This window comes from Balaenoptera acutorostrata, chromosome 11 (genome assembly GCF_949987535.1).
Source record: "Balaenoptera acutorostrata chromosome 11, mBalAcu1.1, whole genome shotgun sequence".
Lineage (NCBI taxonomy): Eukaryota > Metazoa > Chordata > Mammalia > Artiodactyla > Balaenopteridae > Balaenoptera > Balaenoptera acutorostrata.
In genome coordinates, this window is record NC_080074.1 from 48,513,751 (window position 1) to 48,540,973 (window position 27,223).

Consider the following 27,223-nt stretch of genomic DNA (forward strand, 5'->3'; position numbering starts at 1 on the left):
CACACAGACAGACACACAGACACACACGCACACAGACACACACAGACACACACACACACGGACACAGACACACACAGACACACACACACACGGACACACACAGACACACACACACACACACATAGACACACAAACACACACACACACTTCTTGTCCTTTTTCACCGCAACCTCCAGGAATTTATGCTTTCCCCTAAATCTCTAGCCTCTCGCCCTCCAGGCGGCACTCCATACCTGGACATTTCCCGGTGTGTCCAGCCACCACAGCTCACCTGTGTGTCTAGTAGGTAACAGGCTGGCTAACCTAGGGGATCAGAGAGGACTTTTGCCTGCTCCTACTCCTCCTGGGCAGACAGCTGCCCTGGACTCCACCACACAAGGAAATACCGGGTTAAGTGCAATTGTCAGGAATCTTCCCATCCTGACAGAACTGCCCCCGGTTCAACATACTAGTTAGATTCACACGGAAGGATGAGAATGTCCTGAGCAGCACATCCCAATGCTCATACGTGGGTACATGCTCCCAAAAGGGGCCCATGGCCACATAAGTTTGAGAACACTGCATAACGTTTCCCTTTCCCAGTTGCATATTAGCACAGCAAAGGCCCTGAGAAGTCCTGCAGTAAAGAAATACATTTAATTTTGTTTAAGCCAGTGAGTCACATACTTATTTATTACTGATCATGGAACTTTTTTTCCCACAGCATCTTGGGAGACCAGTTTTCCATAGAGCATTTAGGGACATCTGTTTCACAGAGCCAATAATTCCATTTTTTAATATATTTGAGATTTGAAAATCTGCCTATGAGATTCAAATTTGCTCTTAGAAATTTTACAGCCTAATGTTCTCTTAAATCGCTTAAAGGGTTGTCATTGATACTTTTAAAAGGCACAGTTCATGGGCAATATAGTAGAGAGGAGGTAACTCAGGCTTTGTAGTAAATTCATGTTTGAATCCCAACTCTGCTATTTATTAGCTGGGAGCCCAGGCAAGAAAACCTGCATCCCAGCACTGCTGTAAGGAATGCAACTAACCTGCAAAAAGAGAGCCTGGTATTTAGAAATACTCAACACTTGGGGTATTTGAATACATTGTACAGATGCAATGATCATTGGACCAGCCCAACAAATCCATGGTCACGGACTGGGACTGTTTCCACTTGTTCTCCCTTGGATTTCTATTGCAGCTCCACTTAACTGCATGCACCTGAGCCGTTTTTATCAGGCAATAGCAGCTTATCTGATCATAGGACTTTTCTTTAACGGGCCTGAACTCTGACAATCTTTGCAAACTATGGCTCAGGATCCATTCTGAGTCACACTTTTTGGCAGATAATGTAGATCCACTTAATGTATTTCCCTGAGAGTCACGGAGTCTAAAACATCCCCTAAAACATCAATTAATCCAAAAGACAAATGTAGAAGAAAGGGCAGGTGTTCTAGAGCCAGGCACATTTTAATCCCAGCTTTGCCACTTATTGACATATGAAGAGTTACTTAACCTCTTTGCACTTCAGCCTCTTTATGTGTAAAATATGGTTAATACTGTGCCTATTTGGAAGAGTTGATAAGAGAATGAAATGTGTAAAATCAAATATGCAATTAAATGAGTAAATATGTAAAGTGCAAAGAACAATGCCTAATACTTGGTAAATACTCAACAGTATTAACTCCTTCCTCTACCTCACTTACAAATGCCACACACCCACTCCTAAGGGTAGAAAGTGAATCTGATTGGGCAAACCATGTCGGAATCTCAGTAGCAATCACCTATAGGGAGATATCTCTGGTCTTGCTGGAAGGACCATTATTATCATGGAAACTAAGATCATATGATAGATTTCTGAACTCCCAGGTAGAAGGACAGCTCTTCGAATAAGACTTAAGACTTGTTCACTTTTCCCCGCAAACAGCTGAAGTACTTTATGCCAGTTATAAAAGTGATCCAGATGATTAAACAGAACCCTGATGGAATCAGGTCTACCTTCTTTTGAGGAAAAGTCTTGTAGGGGACAGAAACTGACAACTTCTGGCAGGTTTTTTGTAGGCAGAGATGGTAAGGATGTACCCATTGCCCACCCTTCTCACAGGAATTCATGGCAGCTGCGTGGATGGATTGAGAGGAATATGAAGGCAGGCACAAGGGCGATTAGTGCCTGGGTTCAGCCCATGCAGTGCCTGGAGCAGAAGAGCCAGCTCAGAGTGTGGGCTCAGACATGTGGCAACCCACCAGTTGTGTGTGTGTGTGTGTGTGTGTGTGTGTGTGTGTGTGTGTTTAACTAGCTTGCAAAATGTTGAGCCTCCCTTCTTCCCCACGGTCATTTTGGCAAGGATGTTTTTGTTGGCAAAGAGCAGCAAGAGACAGGTACCAAAATACCTGCAAATAGGTTTCCCCATTACTATTGAGATTCACATCTTGTTCCACTCTCTGTCTTTCATGAGAGAGAGAAGGAAGGGCCTTTACAGAAATGTCAAGGTAGGCTCAATAACAGATGGAGATGACAGAAGAGGGTCAGTGAACTTAAAGACAAATCAATAGAAATTATCCAGTATAAACAACAGAGAGGAAAGAAAAAGATTGAAAAAATTAACTGAGCCTCTGGGACCTGTCTACCATATCAAAGATCTAACATTTGTATCATTGGAGTCCTAGAGAGAGGAAAGAAAGACATTGGTACAGAAACATAAATGTGAAGAAATAATGGCTAAAAACTTCCTAGAGGTAGTAAAAAAACAAAAATTTACAGATTAAAAAACTGAGCAAATCCCAAACAGTATAATCTCAAAGAAAACCATGCCCATATCCAGCCATGTTATAATAAACTTGCTGAAAACCAAAGATAAAACAATATCTTGCAAGTGGAGAAAAATGATATATTACATACAAGGGAACAATGATTCAAATAACTGCCTATTTCTCATCAGAAACCATAGAGGTTGGAAGACAGAAGACAGTGCTGAGAAAAAAAGAACTTAACTGAGGACTCTGAATCCACAATCATTCCTGAGGACTTTGGCATTCCTTTCACAGTAATAGATAAAAGAAGTAGACAAAAATCAGCAAGGCTATAGAAAACCAGAAAAACAATGTCAACCAACTTGACCTAATTAGCATTTATAGAACACTTGACCCAACAACAGCAGAGCACACATTCTTTTCAAGTGCACATGGAACATTCACCAAAGTAGACCATATCCAGGGTCATAAAGCAAACCTTAACAAATTTAAAGGAATTAGAATTATATAGAGTATGTTCTCTGTCCATAATGGAATTAAACTACAAGTCAGTGACAGAAAAATACATGGAAAGTTCCCAAATATTTGGAAATTAACCCAATTCCAGCCACCTAGAGTTAAAGAGGATGTCTCAAGGAAAATTAGGAAATATTTTGAGCTGAAAGAAAATCAAAATATAGCATATCAAAAATTGAGGAAGGCAGCTAAAGCCATATGGAGAGGGAAATGTATAGCATTGAATGATTAAATTAGAAAGCAAAGGATGACTTTAAATCAAGAACTAAGCTTCCACCTTAAGAAACTAAACAAAGAGGAGCAAACTAAACCCAAAGCAATCAGAAGGAAATAATGAGTAGAAATCAGTGAAATTGAAAACAAACACAATAGAGGAGATCAATGAAACCAATAGACACTTATTGGAAAAGGTCAACAAACTTATACATTTCTAAAGAGACTAATTAAAAGAGAGAGAGAGAGAGGAAAGTGATTACCAATATAAGAAACAGAAGAGAATATCAGTACAGACTCCTTAGAGCCTGTGAAAGCCTATAAAAGCATAATAAATACTATGAACAACACTTTGCCTATAAGTTTGACAATGAAATGTATCAATTCCCTGGGGAAAAAAGAAAACAAGCTACCAAAACTTATTTAAGCAGAAAGAGATAGCATAAATAGTCCTGAATTTATTGGATAAACTTAATTCATAGTAAGGTCTTCCAACAAAGAAAGCTACAGGCACAGAAGAGTTCATGGTGAATTCTATCAAACATTTAAGGAAAAAATAAATTCAATTCCATACAATCTCACCCAGTGAATTTAAAAGGAGAAAACACTTCCCAACTAATTTTAGAAGTCTATCATTATCCTGATATCAAAGCCATAAAAATACAGTATAAGAAAACTGGAGACCAACAGATGCAAAATCCTCAAAGTAATTTTAGCAAATTGAATCCAGCTATACATAAAAAGATAATAGTTTAAAACTAACTGAGGTTTATCCCAGGAATACAAGGTTGGTTCAATATTCAAAAATTAGCAAAGCTGGGCTTCCCTGGTGGCGCAGTGGTTGGGAATCTGCCTGCCGATGCAGGGGACATGGGTTCAAGCCCTGGTCTGGGAGGATCCCACATGCCGTGGAGCAACTAGGCCCGTGAGCCACAACTACTGAGCCTGAGCGTCTGGAGCTTGTGCTCCGCAACAAGAGAGGCCGCGACAGTGAGAGGCCCGTGCACCGCGATGAAGAGTGGCCCCCACTCACCGCAACTAGAGAAAGCCCTCACACAGAAACGAAGACCCAACACAGCCAAAAATAAATAAATAAATTAATTAATTTAAAAAAATTAGTAAAGTAATCCACCATAATAACAGACAGGGGAAACAAACATATGATCATATTAATAAATACAGAAATAACATTTGACAAAATTCAAGAGCCATTCATGATAAAATAATTCTCAGCAAACTAGGAGTAGAAGAGAATCTCCTTGACCTAATAAAGGGCATTACAAAAAAATCTTACAGCTAAATCATACATAATAATAAAAAATTGAGTGATTGCCCTCTAAGATCAGGGACAAGACAAGGATGTCTGATCTCTCTATTTCCCTATTCAGCATCATAGCCAAAGTCCTACCCAGTTCAATAAGGCAAGAAAAAATATTCAAAGGCATACAGTTTTGAAAGAAAGACATACAACTGTTCCAATTTGCAGAAGACATGATTGTCAAGATACAAAAAGCCAGGAAATCTACAAAAAGCTCTTAAACTAGTAAATGGCTTCATTAAGATTTCAGGGCCCGGGAATTCCCAGGCAGCCCAGTGGTTAGGACTCGGCACTTTCACTGCCGGGGCCCGGGTTTGATCCCTGGTCGGGGAACTAAAGTCCCTCAAGCCATGTGGCCAGACCAAATAAAAAAAAATTTTTTTTAATTTAAAAAATTTTTTTAAAAAGATTGTAGGACCTAAGCCCAAAATATAAAAACCAATAATAGTTCTGTATATTGGCAATGAATAATTGGGAATTAAATTTGAAAAAAATTTAAAAACCACTATTACTTACAAGAACTCAAAGAAAAACATGAAACATTTAGGTGTAGATCTAAACAAAATATATACAAGATTTGTATGCTAAAATTGTAAAATGCTGATAAAAAAAGCAAACAAGGCCTAAATAAATGGAGAGGTATACTACGTTCATGGATTGGAAGACTCAATTTTGTGAAGATGTCGATTTTCCCCAAATGGATCTCTATACTTAATACAATCCTAATCTATACCCCAGCAGCACTGTATAGATATAAACAAGCTGATTTTAATATTTATGTGAGAAGTCAAAGGAATTAGAATAACCAAAACAATTTTACAAAAGAAGACAAATTTGGAGAACTTACACTATATGGTTTTTTTTTTTTTAATTTTATAACTACTTTATTTATTTATTTATTTATTTATTTATTTATTTATTTATTTTTGGCTGTGTTGGGTCTTCGGTTCATGCGAGGGCTTTCTCTAGTTGCGGCAAGCGGGGGCCACTCTTCATCGCGGTGCGGGGACCGCTCTTCATTGCGGTGCGCGGGCCTTTCACTATCGCAGCCCCTCCCGTTGCGGGGCACAGGCTCCAGACGCACCGGCTCAGTAGTTGTGGCTCACGGGCCCAGCTGCTCCGTGGCATGTGGGATCTTCCCAGACCAGGGCTCGAACCCGTGTCCCCTGCATTAGCAGGCAGATTCTCAACCACTGCACCACCAGGGAAGCCCCCACTATATGGTTTTAAGACATGATAAAAGTACAGTAGTCAAGATAACGTGGTACTGACAAAATAACAGATATATAGATCAGTGGAACAGAATAAAGAGTTTAGATATAGATCCACACAAATATGGTCATCTGATTTTTTACAACAGTGTAAAGACAATTCAATAGAGAAAGGTTATCCAGCAAGGAATTCTGAAAGTAACTGGACATCTATACACAAAGAAATTAATCTCAATGTGTATCTCAAAACTTATATGGAAATTAACTCAAAATGGATCATAGACCTAAATGTAAAACTAAACTTTTAGACGGAAACAGGAGAAAATCCTTAGGAACTTAAATTAGGCAATATCTATATTTCTTAGAAATAAAGAACAAACCACATAAGAAAAATTTGATCTATTGGACATCATCAAAATTTGAAACTTCTGCTCTGGGAAAGACATTGTTAAGAGAATGAAAACATAAGTTATAGACTTGGAGAAAGTATTCATAAATCACATATCCAATAAAGTTCTTTTTTTTTTTTAATTTTTTATTTATTTATTTATTTATTCATTCATTTATCCATTTTTGGCTGTGCTGGGTCTTTGGTTCGTGCGAGGGCTTTCTCCAGTTGCGGCAAGTGGGGGCCACTCTTCATCGCGGTGCGGGGACCGCTCTTCATCGCGGTGCGCGGGCCTTTCACTATCGCGGCCCCTCCTGTCGCGGGGCACAGGCTCCAGAAGCGCAGGCTCAGCAGCCGTGGCTCACGGGCCCAGCCGCTCCGCGGCATGTGGGATCCTCCCAGACCAGGGCTCGAACCCGTGTCTCCTGCATTAGCAGGCAGATTCTCAACCACTGCGCCACCAGGGAAGCCCCAATAAAGTTCTTATATCCAGAATATTTAAAGAATTTTCTAAACTCAAAAATAAGAAAACTTTAATTTTTTAAAATGGGCAAAAAATTTGAAAAAAGACTTCACCAAAGAAAACATATGAATGGCAAACAACCACATGAAATAAGGCTCAACATCATTTGTTGATAGGAAAATGCAAATTAAAACAAAATGAGATACCACTATAAGCCTATTAGAATACATAGCTAGTGGTAATGTAAAATGGTATGGCCACTCAAGAAAATTTGGCAATTTTTATAAAGTTAAGCTTCCCCTTACAACATGACCCAGCAGACTATCTAAGGTATTACCCTAGAGAAATTAAAACTCTTGATCACACAAACACCTGTGAATGGATATTTATAGAAGTTATTCATAATTGCCAAAAACTGGAAATAATCAAAACGTCCTTGAATGAGTGACTGGATAAACAAAGTCTGTTACAACAATCCAACAGAGTTTTTCTCAGCAATAAAAAAGAATGAGCAAAGACATTATGCTTAGTGAGAGAAACTGGACTCATAATTATATATACCGTATGTATGGCTTCATTTATGTGACATTCCGGAAAAAGCAAAACTATAAGGACAGAGAAAAGATCAGTGGTCACCAGAGGTTAGGGATGTGTGTTGGGTTTGACCACAAAGTGGAAATGTAAGGGGAACGTTTCAGGTGAGGGAACTGTTGTGTGTGGTAATCATGGCAGTAGTTGTACAACTCTATGAATTTGCCAAAACTCACAAAACCATACACAAGACAAAAATGGAATTTTATTGCATGTAAGTTTTTTAAAAGAAAGCTGGTATGGCTATATTAATATTAGAAAATAAGAGCAGAAATCAATGACATGGAAAACAGAAAAACAATTAAGAATATAAATTTAACCAAAAGCTGGTTCTTTAAAAGGTTAGGAAAACTGATAAACCTCTTGCTAGATTGATCAAGAAAAAAAAAAGACATGAATTACTGACATCAAGAACAACACTTGTTGTTCACTATAGATTCTACAGACATTAAAAGTATAAAAAGGAAATATGATGAACAACTTTATGCCAGTAAATTCAAAACTGAGATGAAACATACAAATTCATTGAAAGATATAAACTGCCTAAGTTGATAACTACTAATTGATAGCCTGAATAGCCCCATATCTATTAATGATATTGAATTGGAAGGTGAGGGCCTTCAGATTAAAACTAAATAAAACAAAAACAAAAACAAACAAACAAAAAACTCCAGGCCTAGCGCTTCACTGGTGAAATCTGCCAAAGATTTATAAAAGAAATAAGACCAACTCTACTCAAGCTCTTCTGGAAAACAAAAAAGAAGGAAACACTTCCCAGTTCATTTAATTATTTCATAATTTTAAAAACACCGAATGGAGGGACTTCCCTGGTGGTGCAGTGGTTAAGAATCCGCCTGCCAATGCAGGGAACACAGGTTTGATCCCTGGTCTGGGAAGATCCCACATGCCACGGAGCAACTAAGCCCATGGGCCACAACTACTGAGCCTGAGCTCTAGAGCCCACGAGCCACAACTACTGAAGCCCATGTGCCTAGAGACCGTGCTCCGCAACAAAAGAAGCCACCACACCGCAACAAAGAGTAGCCCCCACTTGCTGCAACTACAGAAAGCCCGCATGCAGCAGCGAAGACCCAACGCAGCCAAACATAAATAATAAATAAATAAATAAATTTATATTAAAAAAAAAGTCAAACATAAAAAAAAAACGACCAAATGGAGAGCAGCGCTCTCATTACTTACAAGGCCGCCAAATCAAAATCATTGCCCAAGAACTCCTCCAGCAGACTTGTATCCAGGGTCGGGTTCCCCAGAGTGCCACTGGCCCCTTGAGCTGCAAAGGCAAATTGAAAATCTTGAGATTCATGAATTTTTCAGAATGGCTAATCGCTAAAATTTCAAAGCAACTAAATGGCATAATGCATTTATTGAGAGTGTGGTCTTTCTTCCATTCAAATATTTCCTTCAGAAATCTTTTTAGATGTTACCCTCCTCGAGCAGCCTTCCCTGACTGTCCAAGGCTGGCTTAGGTGCTTTTTAATGTGCATTCATTAACATCATGTACTTTGCCTTATACACTATTATAATTGCTTGCTTTGGTGTTTGTTCCTCTATCTAAAGTCTTTAAGAGCAAGGACTGTGTCTTTTTTATTGTATCCACAAGGATCTATGTTATGAAAAAGGCAGCAATTAACATTTATTGGCTAGCTGGCTGGCTGGCTGGATGAATGGATAGACTGATGATTGCCTGTTGGTCTGATAGATTACTTCCAGTTAAGCTGAACAAGAAGTTCAATATCTTGCTTCACATTTTTGTTAGACTTCCCAAAATGCAACACAATAGTTCTGTCCTTTTTCTTGATTTACAAAATGAAAATAAGCTTATTGGTTTCTTTCTGACCATAACAAAGAAACTAGAATTTTTAAAGAATATAAAATATAGGGACTTCCCTGGTGGTCCAGTGGCTAAGACTCTGCACTCCCAGTGCAGGGGGCCCAGGTTCGATCCCTGGTCATGGAACTAGATCCCACATGCAGCAACTAAGAGTTCACATGCCGCAACTAAAGATCCTGCATGCTGCAACTAAGACCTGGCGCAGCCAAATGAATAAATAAATATATATATAACAAAAAAAGAATATAAAATATAAAAATATGTTATAAAGAAGACAAAACAATCTTTCTTTGCAGATAACATGACTCTATACCTAGAAAATTCAAGAGAAACAACTGACGATTAGAAATGATCAGAAAAGTCAATAAAGTAAATGGTTAAAGTTAAATATAAAAACTAATTATTTTCGTATATACAAAAAATAACCAGTCAAAAATTCAGATAAATATAATGAAAAAAAGAGACGATTCCATTCAAAATAACAAAAAGCCTAAAATATCTAAACATATATTTAGGGACAACATATTTTTTAAAAAAGCTAATAAACTCTATGAAGGGTCATAAGAAGAGATTTCAATAAATGGAAAGAACTTCATTGTTCTTAGACTGAAAGATTCAATATTGAAGTTTTTACTAGACATTATTTATGATGTCTACCAAATACACAGTCATTTTCTGAGAACTTTCCCCTTATAAAAACAGTCTCCTGCAACCCTTACAGCCACCTGAATCAGAAAGAAAAAATCCATTGGTTGGCCAGTGACCACTTCAGTTATTTCTCCCAAAATTTAAACCAATAGACTTTAAAGCTGGTGATTGAGATTAAGTCACTTAATAGCTACGGCAGAGGACTGGAGTGATAGTCTAAATATTTCTGCCAGGTCCTTTACCCAGGTCCTTCATGATTTTTTACCCTTAATAAGGCTGGTTGTTCCCCTTCTACTCTAATTACATGACAAAGTCCTGTATACATCCAATAAACCCTTTTGAATTGGTTTGTATGTTGTCTGAAATCAAATAATCCTCAAGGAAAATGTTCTGAAGTTCATCTGGAAAAATAAATATATAAAGATGACCAGAAAAATTAGGGAGGAAGGGGGTAAATAAGTACTGAGAAACACACAAGTGAACACATCAAAGGAACACAAACAAGTCCAGGATATATCAAGAAATATTACATATATGGAATATATATATTTTATACTTATATAAATATTTTATATATATATATATACACACACACACACACACGATAGATGCATGATAAGCATATCCTTTGACACTAGTGAGGAAAGATTCATTATTCAATAAATGTTGTGGGGAAAATTGATTATATATTTGGGAGAAAAAAAACCTGGATCATTTTCCTGCTTCCACACCAAAACTCCAGATAGATCAAAGATTTCAAAATAAATAAATGAAACCATAGAAAGAAAACATCAGTGACTATTCTTATGATCTTGACATAAAGAAGGTTTTCCCAAGCATGGCATGAAAGCCAAAAACTATTTTTAAAAAAAGATTGATAAAATTTTACTTTATCCTTTTTTTGAGGGGAGAAGAATTTTTCACATTTTAGTTTGAAATAATTTCTATCCTAAAGAGAAGCTACAAGAATACAAAGGAAGTCACATATACCCTTCACTCATATTCATCATTATTAACATTGTGTTACATTTGCATTATTCTCTCTGTCTCTGTCTTGTCTGTCTGTCTGTCTCTCTCTCTCTCTCTCACACACACACACACACATACACAAAACACATTGATACACACCCACCTATACATACCATTCTGAACCATTTGAGAACAAGTGCCTTTACCCGTGAATACTTCAGTATATATTCCTAGGTACAAAAACATTATCTTCACAACCACAATTAAATTATCAAAATCCGAAAACTTAACATTGACACAGTTTTACTGTACAATCTACATTCCATATTCAAATTTTGCCAATTGTCTCAATAATGTCATTTATAGCATTTTTTTCTGGTCCAGAATTTAATCCAGTATAACATAGTACATGTAGCTGTCATGCCTCTTTAGATTTTTTTTGAAGGGTGTAGGCTAACTGTTTTACAGAACGTCCCTCGATTCTTGTTTGCCTCATATTTTCTCAAGGTTAAATTCAAGTTTTGTATGTTTGGCAAGAACATTACACAAATGATATTATGTCTCTCTTAGTGCCTTATATCAGGAGGATCACAGTGTCTCATTATTGATGTTAATTTTCATCCCTTGGTTAAGGTACTACCTGCCAACTTTCTCCACTCTAAAGTTACTACTATTCTTTTTTAATTTGTGGCAAGATACTTTGAGATTGTGCAAATATTTTGTTCCTCATTAAATTTTTATCTAATAGTTTTAGTATCCATTGGTGATCATAAGCATTTTAATCCATGTAAAAAGTTAAAGACAAACTGAGGAATATTTTCAATATACATGAAAAAGAGTAAATATCTATAATATCCAAAATGTTCTTTCAAATCAATAAGGTAACAGCTACACCCCAATAGAAAATAGTAAAGGGCTTTAAAAGGCAGTTCATAAAATAAAAAATCAAATTGGTTAATAAATGCACAAAACATGTTAAACATTACTAAGAAACAGAATTTAAAATATGAGAAAATTTTTTTTGCCTACCAAATTGGCATATATTCAAGGAATTAATAAAATCCACTGTTAATGCTGATGGAAATAAGATAACTATTCCAACTTTGTAGTAACTTTTAAATCCCCTTTCTTAATCTTGGAAGACTCCTTTAGAACTGATATCTCTAACAGTAAAGAAATAATTATTTAAATTCTGTAATTCCTTCAGTTTCCCTTCTTTTTATCCTATTAAATTCAACTAAAATTAATATTTTATATTATATTTAATATTTTCTTTAAATAGTGCATGTGAGCTAAGATCCATTTCTTACAAAGTTATTTCTACTATCTATCTAATTATCCATCCTTTTATCTGTAGCTATTCATAGAAAGATGATGAAATAATATTCCACCACAGTTGACACTAGTTAGATGGTAGAATTTAGAATGAGTTATCTTTTTTTTTATAAATCCCTATTACACACTTCAGAAAATTATTTTGCACAATTTTGCACAATTTTGAATAAAATGATTTTCTAAAATAAGTAGGAAATCAAATTGCTAAAATAAACAAAAAATATAGAAAAAGTCTAAACTGACAAACCCTGGAGTAAATAGAGAAAATTTCCACTCATGACCATCCCCCTACCCTTGTATAAAAGATAAAAGTCCCTATGGCATCATGGGTCATGCGTCTAAAACTTTAACAAGATGATAATTCCTCTGCCATTTTCACAATTCTGGAACATAGACAAAAAAGAAAAGTACCCAAATTTTTTTATGAAGCCAGCATAAAACTGATGCCAAAAGCTGACAGAGATGAGATGCATAAAGAAAACTACAGACTAATATCATTTGTGAATAGTATACCAAAATTCTAAATAAAATGCCATCAAATAGAATTTAACATTTCCATTAAGAGAAAAATTCATCAAGAAACAAAAAGATATGAAAAAAAAAAGAAACAAAAAGATAATTCAATATTGGAATTCATATATCAAAGGTAAAATAGTATTTGACCTTCTCAACTGATGCCAAGAAGGCATTAAACATTCAATATTGATTCCAATGAATACATGCTTAAGATTATATATATTTATACACATACATATACACATATCTATATCTCTCATATATGCTTAAGATTATATATATTTATACACATACATATACACATATGTTATATATATTTATACACATACATATACACATATCTATATCTCTCGTATACATATATGTGATAGAAAACCTACATTAAATAACAGCATCACGTTCAATGGTTAAAAAATTAGAACTATTTCCATTAATATTAGAAATATGTATTTTCATTACCTTGTTATTACACAATATGTCAACACCCCTAAATTAATCTATACATTTAAAACATCCACAATAAAAAATGTCTTAAAATAACAAAATGATTCTAAAGTGTAATAATGTAAAAATGCCCAGGAAAATAAAATAGAATAGGATTTGAAACAACTGGTATTTTTTTGGCTTTTGCCAACAGTGGTAAGCCAAAAGTTTTTTCTTTCATCGTAATGAAATCTGAAATAGATTATTGATAATTTAATGATAACTTTATTAAACTTTGTGGACTTTTTTTCCAGGTATAATTTAAATATGCAATACTTCAGCTGTCTATCCTGCACACCCTGCATATCCCTCATGTAATCCAGAGCCTTGAATTCTTCCCATGGGTAAGGTACCTTTGCACTAGATCCCTGCACTGGTTATAGGAGGTATAGGAGGGCCATTTCATCTTTATCTTTGGGCTTGCTAATTCATCCAAGGGCATTAAAACAAAATTTAAAAAATCTTGAGCACCTCCCAAATGGTAAAAATTGATGGATGCCAGAGACAGGTGGAAGGGAGGGAGAAAAAAAGAGAAGGGAAAGGGAAGAGAAGAGAGATTGCCAACTCCATTCAGTGACATGAACTCAGAGGGAAATGGATGGAAGATATTTTTAAAAGTTGAGATGGTCAGAAATGACCTCATAGTGGAGTTTTGTCTTGAGCTAGACTTTGAAGGAAGAAAGAGCAAGACAAGGCTCATTCATTCTTTATTAAGCACCTATTATGTGCCAAGCCCTGTACAAGGTTCTGAGGACACAGCCATGAAAAAAATTAACACAATCCCCTCAGGAGGCTTGGATTCTAATGGCGGGAAAGGTAGCAACAGTGGGGAAGGACTTACATGACATATGAGAAACAATAAATAAACAGGATCTTTTCAGGTGGTGATGAAAACAGAACAGAGTGGCATGATAGACGGTGGGGGAAGGAGCTCCTTTCAGTGTGGAGGCCTTTCTCAGGAAGGGGCCAGCCATGCAAAGATCAAGGGCAGAGCATGCCAGGTAGAGGGAACAGCACTGCAAGAGCCCAGGGCTGGACTGTGCTTGCGTGTTTGAGAAACAAATCATTCCAGTGTGGCCAGAGCACAGGAGCACGGGGCGGGGTGCGGGGGGTGGGAGGATGTGGCCAGAGCAACGGGAAGCCTTTGGAAAGTGAAATAATATGCTTTAATATACTTTTATAAAAGGTCACTCTGGTTGCTTTGCGGGAAAGGACTATAAGGGAACAAGAACGGAAGAAGGGAGGTCAACTTGAACACTATCACGGTTGTTCAGGGACTTTCAGAGGGAGTCTGGAGTTCTTACTCTGGACCAAGCAAAAGGAGAAGCACTTTGCCCGACCTCATCAATCCTCATGACAGCTCTAGGGGGTGGACATTAATATTATTCCCAGTGTACAGAGAAGGCAAAGTGATTACACAGGTTAACTAGCTTGCCCAGGGTTACACAGCTAGTAAGTGACCGGCAGGGAAGCCAACGAGACCTACCCTGATTCTTGAGGGTGTTCTCACCCCCAGCCCCATTACTCCCCACCCCCTCGCCCCGTGTTCCTCTTCCTTCCCCAACAATGCCAGCCAACTGCAGAAAAGCAACTTGCCTCTACTACTTCACTGGGCTTTGGTCAAGCCAATTGCTAAGAGAAGCAGATGGAGGAAAAGATCTGTTTAGTTTCCCACTGAAGCCCCTGCTGGTGTCCCATCTGCTTTATACAGCACCACCCCCAGCCCAACAAACACATACACACAGTTCCCCACATAGAAGTAGGAAGTGGCCCAAAGACTCTCAGACCTGACCTTTGTGCCACTTGCTTTACATCACCCACCCTCTCCAACCTCCATCCCCAGGTAGAAATAAGAGATGGTCCACATCCACCCTCTCCAACCTCCATCCCCAGGTAGAAATAAGAGGTGGTCCACAGCATCCAGGACCTGCCCGTGTGGCTTGTGCAAACCTCTTAATGAACAAGGAGAGATGAGTCCTGGAGTAGCTGGCTTTCTCTAGGACTCCAAAGTCACAGCTGTGCTTTCCAGACCCTTAGGAAATTCCTCAACAAGATAAATCCACAGTGTCAGATAAAACGGTTTTCAGGAGGCTCTGCACACACAGGGCAACTCTCAAAACCCTCTTAAAATAAATCGCATGCTTTTAAAAATAATCACTTTGCTCTAAATGTCTTAAACGCTGGTTTATAACACCCAAACCTGCAAAGAGTGTGTCCTCGGGCATCCCACCCCGTCAGGGAGGCTCAGTTTCAGACCTCAATTCCACCCTTTTCTACGTTTCTCTCTGTGGCTGGGAAGGGCTGTCACAGTCTTGCTCACAAAAGCAGAAGCTACCCAGGCCTCCGGGGAGTGCCGGAGAACTGCTCTAGGAAACAAGGAACCCCCTTCTTCACCCTAGTTCTCTGCCTTCCCTTCCAGGCACGCAACAGCTGCAGAATGGTCACCTGTCCTGTACCCTTGGCCTTAGGCAGACAAGAAAAAAGTATGTGGTTATGAGGATCAATCCACCAGGGACGCCACAGACAAATCTAAGTTGCATCCGCAAGACCCGCTGACAGACATACACATGCCTTTGGGGAAACAGGGCTGTTCCAAAGGTATGGATAGGGTGTGCCCAGCAAGGACCTCCCTTTCTGCTTCCCACACACCTGCCCAGCCACCACCCCCCAGTCCTGTGTAAGGACACTTCTTGTTTCCACCCTAGGGACTCCCTTCCCACATCACTTCCCCAAACCCAGACACCCCCCTCCCTTCTTGATCTACTCTTTTGCCCTTTGTGCCAAAACAGCACTGCCCAGAGGATTCAAACGACAGGCAAGATGACAAAATTTGTCTGTTACAGCAGCTCTAGGTTTCTTAAAGGTTCTAAAAAGCCACAGTGAGTGTCTCCCCCTTCCCCCCTTGATTGCCCTGTAAAGTTAAACATAAAGATAGTTTCCCTCTGATGTGCCAGTGCTCATGAGGAACCGGAGCGGCGATGCCCACGGCTCTGCCAAAGGAGGAGGGGGGCGAGCAGAGGAGAAGCTGGAGGAGAGGAGGAGAAACCAGACACCCATCTGCTAAGGCTACTTTTGTCTTGAAAATCCACTGAAAATAAAACTGGATTTAAAATCTAATGTCAGTGCTGAGAGCCACAGCCCGTTCAGTTAGCTAGTGAAGATAACATTTGCCCAGAGACGTTTCCAATCATTAAAAGACTAATTGTGGGCTTCCCTGGTGGTGCAGTGGTTGAGAATCTGCCTGCCAATGCAGGGGACACGGGTTCGAGCCCTGGTCTGGGAAGATCCCGCGTGCCGCGGAGCGACTAGGCCCGTGAGCCACAACTACTGAGCCAGCGCGTCTGGAGACTGTGCTCCGCAACAAGAGAGGCCGCGATAGTGAGAGGCCCGCGCACCGCGATGAAGAGCGGCCCCTGCTCGCCGCAACTAGGGAAAGCCCTCGCACAGAAACGAAGACCCAACACAGCCATAAATAAATAAATAAATTAAAAAAAAAAAAGACTAATTGTTTCACTCATTTATTCAGCACTGACTTAGTGTTCACCATGTGTCCAGGAATAAAACTGGGGACAAGCTCACAGTCCAGCAAAAGGGACAGGAAGATCGGCCGCAGCAGCAGAGGGTGATAAGTGCCGGGATGGCGGTGGGCATCCTACTGCAGGAGCCTTTCTGTTAGGCTGGCCGGGCTGGGGCAAGGGCTTCCTGCAGGTGACACTTGAGAGGAATTTTTAAGGATAAGCAGAAGGTGATTTAAAAAAACATTCCAGGAACTGAAAAGAGTATGAGCCAATGAATCATGGAGTCAGCAGCAGGACTCCCGTGGAAATGAGTGTGTGGTCTGGCCAGAGCTGGGAGGCAGGCGAAGAACGTGGCGCGGACAGAACAGTGCCTTTCATGGACCCCACTGCAAGCCCTGGGTACTTTTATTTCAGCCACTGTAGAAATTACATGTTGCGCGTCTGTTTCTCCACTCAACTTTAGGCCCCTCCAGGGTAGAAATTGCCTGTTTTTATATAGATCCTACACACTCAGAACAAGGCCTGGAATGTGGTAGTTATTCAATAAATATTGAATTTCTCAGATGAGTAATAACATTTGAATGAATAAATGTGATTATGAATGGTGGAAGGTGTATCTGGAGAAACTGGCGTATCTCAGAAACCTGATCGTGAAGGTTCATAGGTATCAAGGTAAGGAATTTGCCTTACAGGTTATGAAGACGTTGCGATTTTTCATCAGACATGATCAGGTTTATATTTCTGAAAGGCCTTTCTGCTTGCTCTTGGGAGTGAAGCTGGGTGAGACTAGAGCAAAGAGACTAGTCAAGGACACTGCCAGCATTAGCCTTCCCTCACTAAATCACCCAACACACAATCAACGGGCACCTGCTATGGACCAGGCACAGTGCCAAGTGCTAGAGACACAAAGACAAGGGTGCCTTAGTAGTTAAGGGTCCTGGTTCTACAATCAGGCCTGAGGTCAATTCTGGCCGAAACGTTTCCCAGCTGTGCAACCTTGGGCAAATTACCTACCCTCTCTGTGCTTCAGTTTCCTTATCTATAGAATAAGGATAATAAGAGCATTTCCCTCATGGAGTTGTGAGGATTAAATGAGATAATGCATATAAGGTGCTTAGCACAGTTCCCAGCTCAATAAATACTACCCCTTGTCATAACCATCAGTTGCTGTGCTCAAGAGGTTCATAAACCAGCGAGAAAGACTGACATAAAAGCATACCGTGGCAGCTCGATGTGACAACTGAGTGTACACAGAGCATTACGGGTCGCCTAAATGACTCAACAGGAGCAAAAAGTTGCCAGGTAAAGCTTCCAGGAACAGGGGTCCATGAGGCTTGAACTGTCCTCAGGGGCAGATCCTGGGGCCTTGAATGCCATGAAATTCTGATCTGGTGCAGTGGAAGTGGGGTCAGGAAGGTGGAAGAGTGTGCAGTGGTGTGCTCGTACAAGCTTGGGCACATCTCTTCCCAACTCCATATTTAGAGTTTTCACGTTAGTAACTTGAAATCGGCTATAGTGGGAAGATTTACACCATGGAAATTGGTAAATATTACAAACTGAGAATTTCTGTCCAAAGATTTGGTTGTTAAACATTTACCAGCATACCCCTGGATGTGAGTAGTATCTGAGAGGAGAATCCTACTGGACTTTGTTACTGATTGGATTCTCCCATCTCTGTTTTGGTGGCCGGGTAGAAGTTGGTGTTGGTGCCTTGAGATAGGAAACAGGAGAGAGTTGGCTGAGGAGCCTGGACGGAGCTGGAGGGGTTCGTCTGCTCCAGGTCATGTCATGTCAATCCTGTTTTTGCACTCTTGGAGAGAGAAGTGAACTGCAGGGCACTGCCCCCAAGAAAACCTCCACCTAATGACCTGGAATCCCAGGAGTCTCCCCAGTCTTCCTTGTATAAGTAGTCCTGCATTGATTCAGGAAGAAGCTAATCAGTTCTTTCAAGCAGAGTTAACATGACCCATTGTTGGAAACAGTGACCAAATTAAAAGACTGTCTCTGGACTTTAACATGATATGAATCACCTGAAATTTACATGCCTGATACTCACAAGATAAAATGAAAATTAACCTTTATTCAACTTGAGTAAATAAATGGTTCAAGCACATTGTGTAACAGGATGGCAACACCCACATGGCTTTTCAATAACTGTCACAGATGCAAAATTCTAGAAAGGATTGCTGAACACTTGGCTGCTGGCCTCTGAGAACAGCAGAAGACATCCAGGAGCCTGCAAGTGCCCACCAAGAACTAGTGCTGTGGGAAAAAAAAAAAAAAAAGAACTAGTGCTGTGGATGGACTTCATCTGCTTTCCTGACCAGCAGATTAGGAGCCTGTGCATGAAAATGTATATCTTGATTTCAACTAGACACTTAACAAAATTGTCAATTCACTCATCCAATAATAAATATTTAATGAAGTGCGTGTGCTAGGCACTGGGATACAACAGTGAGCAACACTCAGTCTTACCCTCAAGCCAGGGGACGGGAGCACAGACAGGAAAAAGGCAGGACTAACACAGTGTGGTACGTCAGGCCCAGGAGACACATAAGAGGACCTTCCAATCCAACTGGGGGGAGGGCAGTCAAGGATGGTTATACTTGTAGCTAAGACGGAGAAAGGTAAAGGAAATTACATTAGAATTAGATGAATTTGTATCTGGGAGAACAACTGAACCCTAGCATGCTAACCCGGAGAAAATCCTAAAATGTACTATAAAATGACTCTGCTCTCATCCTTCTCAATAATGCTATTTGTGATTTGGACAAGTATAGAAAAGGCAAACCTGCCACGTATGCAGATGGCCTGAAGGAGATGAACAAGGTAAAAATATAGTATAAAAGAGTCAGGTCACTAGAGATTGTCACACTGAGTGAAGTAAGTCAGACAGAGAAAGACGAATATCATATGATATCGCTTATGTGTGGAATCTAAAAAAATGGTACAAATGAACCTATTTACAAAACAGAAATTGAGTCACAGGTGTAGAAAACAAACTTGCTTGTTACCAAAGGGGAAGCGGGGGAGAGAGATAAATTGGGAGATTGGGATTGACGTAGACATAGTACTATACATAAAATAGTTAACTAGTAAGAACCTATAGCACAGGGAACTCTACTCACTACTCTGTGATGACCCATATGGGAACAGAATTTTAAAAAAGAGTGGATATATTTATATGTATAACTGACTCATTTTGCTGTACAGCAGAAACTAACACAACGTTGTAAATCAACTATACGCCAATAAAAAAAAAAGTCAGGTCAAATCTTGGCGACTGGATTGATGGCTGACTCTGACACGATGAAATTTAGTAGATTAAGCGTTCAGCTTTCCATTGATTTTTTTCCATTATGTAAATATGAGATGGGGAAACTTGGCTTTTGCGTAAATAAGTGATAAAGACATCAGTTTAATTTTGTCATCATGAAGAAGTATTGGGGAGACAAAGAAACTAATGTAGGGTTATAATAATGAAAGCACTGAGGACAGAACTGGGAGGGTAAGGTCCCTGTTCCTCTAGGCACAAGTCCAATCTTGATGACCTGGGCCCCATACCTTAAGAGGAATGTCGACAAATAGTAGGGTGCCAGGCGGAGATCCAACAAAGCAGGAAAGAATCAGAAGTAAGCCACATGAGAGATGGTCAATGGAGAATAATAATAATAATACTTGGTAAATTTGTTGAGCACATTTTATGTACCAATACCTTGCTAAGAATTTTACATTTACTTTCTCACTTAATCCAAACAATAATTTTACTGTCAGGTAGGTCTAGTACTACTCACATTTTTCAGAAGAGCAAACAGCCTCAGCAAGCTTAAGTAACTTGCTCAAGTTGCAATAACACAGTTGTTATTGCAGGGGTTCTTACTGTAGTGTTTTCTACTATAACATAACGTACATATTCCTGAACCACCTTGCCTTCTGCAAAATCATGCAAAATAATGAAAGAAAGTTGGGTTGGAGCAAACCAGTCAAAAACTAATAAAAACAATGACATTCCTAATAGAAATTTAAAGGACACATCAAACTATAATTAATATTGTTAAGTACTTCAGAAAATATAGGAATTTACCCTTTATAAAAAGGTTGTTGGAAGAGTTATGGCTGCTGAATTATGAGGGCAAGGGAAGAGGGAGGAGGCCACTGAGATTAGGATAACTGGTTTAGATCAATTACATTAGAACCTATCCTTGCTGGGCTCAAGGACTCTCCTCCTCTGTCTGAACAGATTAAGCTTCTGTCAGGAGGAAAGAAGGTGGAACGGCTGATGGTGCCTGCCATTTATAACTTAGAAATATAGATCTAAGATCTTTCAGCATTAACATTATTACAATTCCATGTGACTGTGTCCTGTATTGCTTCTTCACAAACCCAGCGTCGCTCAGTGTAAATAATAAATGACGGCTGGTTGGCTCGGTACCTTTGAAGATCTGCCCTTGTCGCACAGCTTCTGGGTGAATAATCTAACAACTGGTAGGATTTAAGGTAGGAGAGGGAAACGGTCTGTCTACTGCATTAGGTATCTCAATTTTCATGAAAGTATTTCAGTGTCTTCACTAGCTGATTATCAAGTTCATACTTCTTCTCCTTTTAAATTAATTATTTAAAATATAAATTAAGCAAGATCCTCTGGCCTTTCTGGGAGGCTGGGGATTCATTTTTCCAGGAGTTTTGGAACCTTACAACTGAGCCTCCTCCCAGCCCTTCGACATGAAGGTTAAACTTTTACGCTTTGTCCATTTTCTCTTCAAAAGCACATACTAATGTTAATACATACAGGAATAATAAAACAAAAGAAGAGAAATAAAACATAATCAACTGCATGTTAACCAATATTTATTTTTAACCATGGAAGACAAATTTGGGAAACTGAAACCGAGCACATTTCTTTTCAATGGTATAGGAATTCATCAAGGACTCTCATTTATTTTATGCCCAGGGTTTGAAGAATTATTGTTGTGATTTGTTCTATTAGAAAGTCTAATTTTGCCAAAGACCAAAATGGAGGAGTAAGAGGAAGAAGAAGGAAGAAGGAGAAAGAGAAGGATGAAGAGGAAGACATCCCAAGGGAAGGGAAGCCAAAGAGGAGACACCACACACAGGCTTTACCGCGGAGCTGGCTCATCTGCAACAGGCAGTGTTGAATATTAAATCAATGCCCCATGGGCAGACCCTGCACAAATTCAGGAAAATATGACAAGGAAGCTGCTCACCGTGTGGCTTTCAGGGTTCCTGCCTGCCTCGGCAATGCCTTCCTTCCTACCAACCCTCATAGGGAGGGGACAGCCCAGCAGAGCACTGGCTGAGGGCTGAGTCTTCAGCCAGGTGTAGGACAGGCTCATGTCCTCTCCGATGCAAGAAATAAAGGAGGGAAATCCAGAAGACTTTGGATCCTGAAAAGAGACCAGCCTTGGAGTTTTTTTATTTATTGACTCGGCAAGTATGGTTGAGTCCCTGCTATGTGCCAGTCCCTAGCTGCCGAGGCTACAGGAATGAATCAGACATAGTTCCCTCCTTCTAGCTGTCCACAGGAGACGGACACAGAAAAAGGCAATACATGCTTCGAAGGGTGAAATGCAAAGTTCTATGGAATATGTGCTAGCCCTGAAGGGAGGGTGCCAAAGCAGAGACCCCGAGAGTGAAAAGCAGTTATCCAGGTGAAGAAGGCAGAGGGCGAGGGTGTTCTGGAAGGAGGGAGCCCCGTGTAACCTGGAGGCAAGAAAAGCAGGAGCTTTGGGAAATTGCAAGTCAGGCAGACTTGGGTTAAACTCCAGGTCTTGAAACTCTCTGGGACTGTTTCCTTATCAAAAAAAGGAGGTGGGTTTTACCACCTTAAAGCATTGCTTGCAGACTAAAAGTGATAACATATATCTATAATCCCAGTACTAACAGATTCTCTCCCTGACCGGACTGTATTCAGGCTCCCCTGAACTTTTCAATGAGGTCTATTTCCATGTTTCTCTCTTCGTTTTCCAGTTTTAGCAAGAATCATGATAAATCAGTTTAACCAGAATCCGTCGTCCTTCATATCTGATCACACCCGATATCAATCGAGTTCCTCATCCTCCACCAGCCCCCAGGTGGTGTCAGATCACCGAGCCTACTTTCAGGAAGAATCTTGTTAGGCCAGTTTATGAAGAATCTCCCCCTTACCCTGCTCCTTGGCTATAATTTCCCACTTGCTGTATTTGGAGTTGAGCCCAATCTCTCTCTCCCACTGCAAAATTCCATCCCAGTGGTTATCGCCTATCATGACAGTCCCTCCCTTGAATAAAGTCCTCCTTATCATGCTTTAACAAGAGTCAATGAATGTTTTCCTTTAATACTACTAGTGCTTGGTAAATAATAAGTATTCATTCCCTTCCTATTCCTTCTCTGTTCCTCATCCCCACCCCCAAACACAGGAGTCAGAAGAGTAAACCAATGGCTTAACTCAGGGAAGATCAGTTTCATCAAAGTAGGAGGTTAGGGGAAAGCCTAAAATATAGGCACTTGCTGGCTCTGTTCTGGAGACGGGTTGGGTAGCCAGTGGCCAGCAGAGTATGTAGTAACTAGAGTTAAGTGAGGGAGAGGATAAAAAAGAGGAGTTTTCTCCAGAGATCTACCATGTTGACTTAAGTATTTTTCTGACATCGAGCCCTAGAATATGGTAGCCAATAAGCCAATACATGTCTTTACCCACTTTTTCCTTTGGAAAGGCAAAGTGGTATGTAGATGGAAAGAGATTTGGGCTTGGAAGGAAAAGACAAAGGTTTTGCCACCAGCCCTGTGATTTTAGACACATCTGTCAACTTCTTTAAGGATCCGTTTCTTTCACCATAAAAAGTCTTCCTCTCAGGGTTGCATGAGGGACCAATGAGTTGATGGAAGTGAAAGAGTTTGTAAAATATCAGACTCTATAAACAAGCATAATACAAATGGAAGAGTGAGAAGGAAACTTCGAAGATGGGTTAGGAAAGAACTGGCAAAATAAGGAACTGTAAAAATTGGTGGCTGGGTATGGATTTTTGGGGTTTTTCCCCAACATTTCCATAAACAGCCAGTAAAGGGAGAGCCAGGTCCTGAGCATGGTTTACAGCCCTGATGTCCTCACCACCATGAAAGGTCCATTCAGATCTTCACACAGAAGCCTGCTTCTCCCAGGGCAAGGGAGAGATATGTGTGTGTGTCTGTCTTATGCTTATGCAGATAAAAAGAAGAAACAGTAGTTCTCCAAATGCTTCTTAAGGCACAGCACTTCTTGAGATGTGTGGATAATAAAGTGTCCCTCTTCTGGTCCTTCAGAATTAGCCTAGTCACGCTAACAGCTAGCTCTTACTCTTTTATATTCGGGCACAAAAATCGTCCCAAAGGACATTACTCTCAGCAGAAGAACCTTGACTAGTTGTTACCTTGTAGAATTTGTAAGAAATAGTTTGTAAGTGTCATCTCTGCCTCTTCCTGCATATAAACATCTTATGTGACTTAACAGATTTGTTTCAAAGCAGCAAGCTTCTCTAACCCACACGGGAAGAAAAAAAAGAGGATCATTGTCTCCGCACTTTGCATCCACAGAGTCCCACTGCACACACAGAATGCATATGGGCCAAGAGAGTAAAATTCCCATCAAGATACTCCGATCTGCTTTTGTATTGTTCTAATATGCATGAACAGAGAAATAGCTATGCAAATTTAAAAAACTGTTTCCATACATGCTTTTATAAGCTTTTAAAAATATAAGTTCAACTAGGATATTTTATAGGATGTTAAATAGTAATATATATTCTTTCGATTCTTTTGGGGTTCCCAACCTTTACTTACTGATTATCCACAGACAAAAATAATAGAAGTAATTAAAAGCTTTGATACCTTTCAAAGAATTAGGGAATTTAGTTTAGTTATGTGCCTCAAAGCCAGCCTCTCAAACCCTGCCAATGCATGGTTGAATAACCTGTTTGAGGTCAGCGGTTACCAAGGTTAGCAGATAACATTTTTCATATGTATTTTACACCACCCTAGCCTTTTCCGAAAGACAACTGACAGATCAAAGAACTAGTTTTCTTACAGGTAGAGCATCACAGAACAGAGGTAAAATGAAACAAGTTCTCTCCTTAAACTGAGTTTGCAGTGTCCCAACTTCAAAACCTCTTACAGATTTACTATAAAATTAGGACAAATGCTTTAGACTATTCAAGAACAGACAATGATAACAACTTATTCCTTTCAGCTTTGATTCAATCTCCAAACAAGGAATGCCCACTAAACCTTAAAGATATGGTATTAAGTTTCACTGTTCTGTTTTTTTCTGAAAAATGTTGATTTCAAGACCAACATGGAAAAGCTGAACCTTTTGCAATAAAAAGAAATACTCAGTACTTTGTCCTTTGTTGCTTGGCAACTAAAGGCTATAAATGGATTTTATGATTATAAAGGCTCTGGAATTAATGTGAACATGTAAAAGTTGTAATAACTCCCTGGGGACAGGAGTGTTTCTTTGAAAAAAAAAGTATGAATATATATATGTAACTTTTACTCATTCTTGTTTCAAAATAAATAGAGCAAGCAATTTTGTTTCTCCACACTTGCAAATGTTATAATAAAAATCAATAACTATCATTTATTTCATCATTTCAATATTTTATCATTAATGCTCACAACTTCAAGAGGTAGGTAGGTGTTATTATCCCCATTTTACAGGTGGAGAAAACTGAAACTTTAAAATGTTAGGTTATTGGCCCAAGGTCACAAAATTAAGAAGCAGAGGAATCAGGATTTGAACCCAGGTCTGCCTGAACTAAGGCTTCTGCCATCAAGTGCATACCATAGAGATTTCTAGGAAGCATATTTCTCGGCTTCTAATACTTGAGGATATTGATCACTTTAATCCCATGAGAGCGATACTATTTCCAATTATCAAGTCATATGATGTTAGCCTTAGAACACATTACTCCCTGTTGCTTTACATGACAATGGTTTCTTATATTGCTAATACCAAGGTGTCAAATATTGGGGTACCATCTTACTGGACTTTTTGTCTTGAGTCTGGGTACCAAAAAGGACAATATTGAGAGTTAATATTTTCTACTACACTTCTGAGCAAACCCAGCTTCCTAAATTCCCTCTGTGGATTCTTGTTTTGCATCAAGCAGTACTACAGGTCAGTGTTGGTGTTCATATATCTTTGCATTCTTATGAGTAGCCTTATCTTTTGAGTTTCTGTAGCTGCCTGCTCCATGAACGTAAACCATTGCCTTTTTACTGCTGGCACTTCATCTTATGGTGCCAGAGCTGGGCTTTGCCAAAAAATGCCAGATGGCACGAAAGTTCCAACAGCTCACATTCCAGAATAATTTCATCTATAGAATGGAATTACAGTATGCACATTGTCACACACACACACAAAGGCTCTGGTTATTTTAAGAGGAGCCATAAGTTCCAGCTAACTTTGCAGATGTTCCCTTGCAACCTGTTTGGAGGACACTGCAGAGTGGCGAGGAGCACAGGCCTTTGGAGAAAGACAGACATCTGTCCAACTCTAAGCTCTGATACATAATAGCTGTGTTACCTTGGGCAAGGTACAAACCTTTTCTGAATCTCTGTTTCCTCATCACTAAAATGATGATAACATTATCTGCCTGTTCATTTTGTTGTACAAATTAAGAATTAATACAGCTAAAGGCCTTTGTACAAGGTCTAGCATAAAGTCAAGCATTCATTAAATGGTAGAGGTTTCCTTACTGATCACAGATGGCTTCCGGGAGCTCCATTAAAAGAATAAACATATTTCTTAATTACAGAAGACTGATAATACTATTTCATTGGGCAATAACTGTAGGTCAGGCACTATTCAAAGTACTTCACGTATATCATTTTACTTAATTCTCATCTTTCTCCTATGAAGTAATACCTGCTTCATTTAATAGATGAGGAAACAGTCTCATAGAGACCCAGTCATTTGCTAAAGCAGCATCTCGAGTGCATGGTAGAGGAGGGATTTGAGCCCAGGGAAATCTGGATACAGAGCCTATGCTCTAACTACTATGTCGCTCATCACCACACATGCAGGCTGGTGTCGGGAGCTCAGAGACAGTGTGCGTGATGTGCATTGGTGCCCAGTTTCCAGAGCTGATATGGGTGGCCTGTGAAATGCAACCTCAGAAATGGGAAGGATGCTGTGATCAGATAAACTCCAAGATCATTCCTGCAACCCAGGGTCCATTACCTTGACTGGTTTCCTGGTGCCTAGATCTCTACTTTTGTCAAAACTAGAGCATCTACTCTTCTGTTTGTCTCCTAGTGTCTCCCAGTGACTCCCAGGTAATGATTCTGAATCTCAGCTATAACCCATTTTGAGTTATAGCCTGAACCTCTCACGGAGGGACTTGGGTTTTGAATCCTCTCCATCCCCAGTTAGCACCTCTGTCATGTTTCCTGCTGAACACCACACCACCTCCACTCCCTTCCTGCTAATGAAG

General features: G+C 39.6%; 1 protein-coding gene across 1 annotated transcript in view; it reads right to left on the bottom strand.

The window, feature by feature from the left end:
* MYRFL (myelin regulatory factor like) overlaps positions 1 to 27,223 on the bottom strand; it is a 117,144-nt gene that overhangs the window by 75,660 nt on the left and 14,261 nt on the right. The window contains exon 2 of the mRNA XM_057556430.1: positions 8,637 to 8,727. Within this exon, the coding sequence (XP_057412413.1) occupies positions 8,637 to 8,727 (91 nt within the window). The remainder of the gene's footprint in view (positions 1 to 8,636; positions 8,728 to 27,223) is intronic.